This window comes from Mytilus edulis, chromosome 11 (genome assembly GCF_963676685.1).
Source record: "Mytilus edulis chromosome 11, xbMytEdul2.2, whole genome shotgun sequence".
In the NCBI taxonomy this organism is placed as follows: domain Eukaryota; kingdom Metazoa; phylum Mollusca; class Bivalvia; order Mytilida; family Mytilidae; genus Mytilus; species Mytilus edulis.
The window spans coordinates 10,377,071-10,384,073 of NC_092354.1; the positions used below are offsets into that span (position 1 = coordinate 10,377,071).

The 7,003-nt window shown below is 32.0% G+C and overlaps 1 protein-coding gene across 1 annotated transcript; it reads left to right on the plus strand.

The window, feature by feature from the left end:
- On the plus strand, positions 1–6,104 carry LOC139493965 (antileukoproteinase-like). Its single transcript, XM_071282134.1, has 4 exons — positions 1–149; positions 4,067–4,172; positions 5,165–5,223; positions 5,967–6,104. The coding sequence occupies exons 1-4, from the start codon at positions 102–104 to the stop codon at positions 6,102–6,104; spliced, it is 351 nt and encodes a 116-aa protein (XP_071138235.1). The 5' UTR covers positions 1–101.
- The last annotated feature ends 899 nt before the right edge of the window (positions 6,105–7,003 follow it).

The following is a 7,003-nucleotide window of genomic DNA, read 5'->3' on the forward strand; positions in this document are numbered from 1 at the left end:
ATCAATTTTTATGATGAAATGTGTCGTGTATAAACTGTTTATAAATTCAAGACGTTGTCCGAGCATTTTTCATTTACGAGATTTCACGTGATCGTACGAGAATGTGGCAAGCCGGGATCTTGATCCTTTATCTTATTCATCATGCACATGTAAGTTTTTTTATATACAAACTAATGATATAATTCTTTAAATGAACAGCCTTTTCTTTGATACTTCGTTTATTAACTGTAAAAAAGGTATATAAAAACGTGGAAAGTCTTTTTTTCCGTACTCCCAACAACAAATATATTATATTTTATTTACCTGTGTATGTGACTTTAATCAAAGTAATGTTGTCCTTTAGGTTAAAGTTGTCTTTTTGTCAATTAATATTGCGTCATAGGTCAAAATCATTTAATAAGTACATGTTTCTTGGGTGTTTTATATGTCTTTTTGATCCAGTTAAGTCATTTCAATTGATATTTAATAATGTGTATTTTTATGTTGCAATGACCAAAATAAAGGCAACATTAGAATACCACTGTTCGAAAGTCATAAGTCGATTGAGAAAACAAAAATACGGGTAACAACCGAAAACCTCGGTAAAAACATCAACTATAAGAGGAAAACAACGAAACAACAAAAACACTAAATTGAAAAAAACCCCGACACACACACATAAATGAACTATAAGATAACAACCGCCATTTTCCTGACTTGGTACAGGACATTTTAAGAAACAATGGTGGGTTGACCCTGGTTTTCTGTTCAGCAAAACATCGTGTTTTAATGGCAATGTTGAATATAACGCTAAAAGGACAACATGACATGACTACAGTACAAATAAATGCAAAAATTTTCAGAACGGAGAAATACACAAAAAATAATACAATAATACATTTTGACAAGATTATAGCTTTCCAAGATACCAGGCTCATAATTGAATACGCCAGACCCGCGTTTCATCTACAACAGACCAATCAGTGACGCTCAGATTTAGAAGTCTGATGTTTAGTGTTTGTCGTTTGTTGCTGTGATTCATAAGTGTTTCTCGTTTTTAATTTTTTTTTATATAGATTAGACCGTTCGTTATCCTGTTTGAATTGTTTTACACTAGTCATTATGGAATCTTTTATAGCTTGCTATTCGGTGTGAGCCAATAATTCGTGTTGAAGGTCTTTCACCTATAATTGTTTACTTTTTCACATAGTAACTTGGATGGAGAGTTGTCTCATTGGTACTCATATCACATTTTCGTATTTATTATAACATTTTTTTTCTTAGCTTTAAATGTGTTTTCCAATCATTCATCATCAATTTCGTCATCTGTTGTCCGGAGTAAACGTTTTACATTTTTCCTCAACGTCATGTTATTTTAATGAAATAATGCCTCGCTACTTATCGTATATTCGAATGAAACACGCCTTTTAACGTTATTTTAAATATACAGAGTCTTAAAAAGTTTGCTTTTAACCAATGATATTCTTACTAACATCACTCCAACAGCTCTTAAGCGTATTGGTCCATTTCTGTTCATGAATTGTAGAATTCACGAGGACCTGAAGCGACCAAAGTGAATTGTAGAATATGCGGAGAAAATGGTGAAGATACAACATTACAATTGCTTTCATTTATGAACTCCATTCGAGCTGTTTAAAGTAAAATCATGCTCTGTGCATGCATAATATATAACTTACATAATATGGATTTAGGGTATCGAAAAACTAAATATGTATTTGTTTAGAGGCGTTTGTAATGTGTTGTTATCTTTGTTAAAGTTTTCATCGCAAAGAACGTAACACGTTACTGTGGAAAATCCAATCTTACATTGATTTGCCTCTGATTTAGCCATGTAGAAATAGTAGAAATACTTTATATTCGGAAGAACTTATGAATGAGTATTTCAAGATCTAATTGCTCGAACAGATCAATGTAATATACTGTTAAATATAACGTTCAAAAGTATTATCGACATTTGTGCACTCAAAGGTTGTAAAGAAATATATTTAATCTATTCACATATGCTGCGCTCATTACCATAAAAGATCACTAAATATATTTAAAACATTTTGCAATTTCACGGTGCAACACTATAAAAAAAAGGATTATTTTTATTTTCATTCTAATACTGACTCAACGTTTATAGTACATCTCCTTTGATGGAAACGGCCGCAGACCTATTGAATATACATATGTACGCGACCTAGATACTATATAACATTTACTCATGCGTTTCACTTCGCTCTCACCCATATGAAATTTACTGACCCCATATATATCGTATTAGGTCACTAACACACCATGTAATTAATAGTATAAGAACTTACCGGTTTTGTGAAGAAAGAAACTTAAAGAAGTTTTTTAACATGCAAATACTGATTACACCAATAAATTGTAAATAAATGGTTGATTAATTAATGTGTGGTTAATTATCATCCCAGTGGCAAATATGTCAAGTATTTCCTCGACGTTATCAAATTAACCATAAATCCAATAGGGAAATTCTGAAAAAGAGGTCACCCGGGCTAAAAGTCGGGAAAAGTGACAGCATTTTTGATAGGAACAGATAGTTTTCTGACTACAGGCCATATACGGACCCCTCAAATGAGCTGTTGTTAGGGTTTTTAACGTGCATAGAACTTGACATTTTCTTCTCGAGGCATTGGATTTAACGACTTCGTCTGACTGTTTGTGTACTTGAACATCTTGCACAGTTAAATGTACGCGTCATTTGGGCAAGATTTATTTTTTAGTCCGGTTGAAATAAGTCCAATGTGACCCTACTTATATTCCCTAGTAATCCATATAGGTGTATAAATAAAACTTGGTTTTCAAAACTTGTTTGTTTTAATGTTATGATACTGGTGTACAAAATACGTAATGAACACTCTCGTAAAGTGCAAGAACAACAGCACTGTTTGATACAAGCTGACCTCACATCCGTATTCAAGGTCAAGGTTGGTGTTGGCTGGTTACAACTTGTACTGAAATGATATGTATCACATAACTTAAGGGTGCTTGATCTTATATAGATAAATCCAAGGATTGACCCATGATTTTGTGTTGTACAACGAGCGAAAGCAAACTGGTCCCAGGTAAAACTTCACACCAATTCAATCACCCATGAATTAATTCGTTTGATGTGTTTTATCATTTGACTATGCAATTTGGCTAGTTTTGAGTTTTCATCGGAGTCTGACCGCAGGTAACTCATTCATAAAAGCATATCAAATTGGGAGTAAGATTCGAAAATTCCTAATAATCCATGACGTTGATGGTCAGCTGACAAATATTACAATTGAAAAGTGTGTGAAAAGTCATGTTAGAATGGCAGTTATCTACCTAGTAACATTAAAAAACTCATCAGAAATGATTCAAATTAACATTTTACAGAGTTGACAATAACAATAAACATCGATTGTATCATAATTTTGGACCAAAACGGATTTTAAGACCAGGTTCAAATTTCCCAACATGTGGGCTTGAATTAATATGTATATAACTTAATATACAAAACGGTGATTTTAAATTGGTTCTAAAGTCTTTCTATATATCTAAAACTCCTAAATGATGAGCATATCTTGAATCTTCTGCTTAAACGTACAATTCATTATGTTATGATACAAAAATGTGCCAATTTTATTGATAGCAGGTTGCAGCCAAAGTAATCTCTGTTATTACATTGTTGTAAATTTAAGAAATAACAATCATACATAATTTAAGATTCATAACGTCATAATTCATAATGTGATAAGCCACAAAATAAAACTATTTATACGACAAAGATATTTAATAAGAAGTAATACTTTCATAAACTCGATGGTATAGGCATTAGTGAAGAAACATAAAACCGATAAATAGTACATTGTACGAATGCTACAGCTATTACAGATTGGTGTTTTTTTTTACCTCGAGATAAAACTATTTGTTGACTGTCCCTTTGGTATCTTTCGCCCCTCTTTAATCACACATCACATTACATACCTGGGGTCTCTTTTATTAATTGGAAGTTATATTTAATTACTATCACAGTGTTGAATTCTTGAATCCTTACTATAAAAAAAAATATCTTTTTTATTTACCACAGACAACATGGACAACTCATTCCCGCTGTCCAGCATTGAACCAAAGTGTGAGATGTAAGAGCTACCCAAAATTTGATCAATGTCAAACAGATACCAACTGTCCAGGTGGTAAGTATTTTACATATCTAACACAGATACTAACTGTTAAAGTGATTGGTATTTAACATATCTAACACAGATACCAACTGTCATGATGGTAAGTATTTAACATCTCTTGAATTGTCTTACACAGATACCAACTGTCATGATGGTTAGTATTTAGGTCGATGCCACTGCTGGTGGACGTTTCGTCCCCGAGGGTATCACCAGCCCAGTAGTCAGCACTTCGGTGTTGACATGAATGTCAATTATATGGTCATTTTTATAAATTTTCTGTTTACAAAACTTTGAATTTTTCGAAAAACTAAGGATTTTCTTACCCCAGGAGTAGATTACCTTAGCCGTATTTGGCACAATTTTTTGGAATTTCGGGTCCTCAATGCTCTTCAACTTTGTATTTGTTTGGCTTTTTAACTATTTTGATTTGAGCGTCACTGATGAGTCTTATGTAGACGAAACGCGCGTCTGGCGTATAAAATTATAATCCTGGTACTTTTGATAACTATTTACATATCATACACAGATACCAACTGTCATGATGGTTAGTATTTTACATATCATACACAGATACAAACTGTCCTGGTGATTAGTATTTTACATATCTAACAAAGATACCAACTGTAAGATGATGGTAAATATTCTACATATCTTTCACAGATACCAACTGTTATGGTTGTTAGTACAGCGATAGCGAGTCATAATATATCAGCATAAAGGACAAACCCGTAAACTATTAACAATTACATACTAAGACAGGATCTGGTGAACATGATGAAGGTTATTAATTGATAGTCGTCTTTGATTAAGGCAATTTGGCTTTCATCAACTGGTTAAACCGTGTTGTTTCTTAGTTAAAGAATCTATTTTTACGTGTTTGGTATCTTATATGTATACATTTTTGAGCATGCAATTTACTTTTAATCTGAAATTGTTTTTAAATGATAAATTGTGTAAAAATACAAATGCTGTTGTTCAACGGCACTGAATTCTTTAAATTTTAGGCAAAATATGCTGCCCACAAAAATGTGGAAAAGAATGCATAACCCCTTCACTCCCAATCGTAAGTAATATTCGTTTGCAGTGATGAGAAAAGGTATAATTTCTTATAAAACAAAAATTCATATGCATTATTTATATTCCAGAAATGACTTAGACCATTATTGATATAATATATTATATTTCAATTGAACGCTAGTATAAAATGTAGGAGATTTATCAAAATTTCTGCACAGCATTGAAAGAGAACTTCCAGCGACAAAAACATTTATATACTTTGTGTTCAAAATCAGTATATTTAATGCATTGATATTGATATTGATACTCTACCATTAAAGACACCACTATTTTAATTCATTTATTCAAAAATGTTGATCTTATTCAATAAACTAGTAATAGATTCGTCAAATATTTCAGCAAAGTTTATGAACAATCAATAATATGCATTTAAAACAAAGAAGAATTTATATTTAATAAGTAAGGAGAAACATAATTCGCTCAGTTGTTTTTTACAGTTTCTAGAATATGTATTATTTAATCGAATGACGCAATAGAAACAATATGCTGATCTGTTTTTATATTCAAATAGGGTAACCGACCAGGATGTCCAGTTTGTTAAGTTCCCAAGCCAGCACAGAATGATTTTAAGGGAATACCATTGGTTATAAACGATCATGTGGCAACGGTTTATATTAAATATGGGTTTATTGGGCATGTCTTTGTTTTAATATTGCGTTTGTAGCAGTGTAATGTCCCTTTGTAAAAAAGTTGCAATAATAAATTGATCTGTTTTTTATATTCAAATAGGGTAACCGTCCAGGATGTCCAGTTTGTTTAGGTACCCAAGCCGGTACAGAATGTTCATTGTGTGCTCATTTCCAGAATCTGTGTAACGCAGATACAGAGTGTAAAGCAGGTGTGTTGTTTCTTATCTTACCTCTTTAAATATTTAAGGGAATAATGTTTTTGAAATTTCTCATAAATTCAAAATGTCCAAAGCAATCTCGAGTAGTTGTACGATTTCTATGGTAAAGAGTGAAGACCGGTCGTAGTAATACTGCCATTCATTTTAGTGCAAATTTGCAGTATATGAATTATTAATCAAGTTCTCTATAATTATATATATATATATGATTTACAAAAACATATGGTAAAAATGGCAGACACTATAATTATAATATTAAAAACAGGAAAATGTTTTATTAAAGGGACATCTCTCTAAACAGAGAAACCACACCCCACCGGTCATTAATAGAGAAACCACGCCCTAACGGTCATTAACAGACGGGAACCACGCCCAATCGGTCATTAACAGACGGAAACCACGCACCATCGGTTATTATCATATAAAATCCGTCTTGTTCTGTTTATTACCGATTGATTTTATTACAGAAGAATATTGAATGTCATGTGGCCCCTTTCTTTCCAATAAGAGAAGCTTATTCTCAACCGATATGAAATAATGCTTGATAAAAGTTAGACAATTTAATGCAATGAAGTAGACCGTATTTTTTTTCGAATTTTATTGTTTTGATTTCTTGCTAAACTTTAAGCTCCTAATATACTGTTAGAAACACTTTTTACATTGGAAATTTGAATCTCGTTGGATTCCGGATAAGAACTTAAGTACTAGATTTACTTACCCAAATCTTTTGTAATTTGACCGAAATGGTTCATAACATACAAAGGTTATGTTTGACTAAAATGATAAGAAGAATTACATTCCATATAATAATCCATTTTTGTATAATTTGCGGATGAAAATTCGAAGCCTAAAATTTTAAAAGCATTTTGAAAGCATTAGAAAAATTCAAAACAAAGTGTACTTCGAAAACACAATGTTT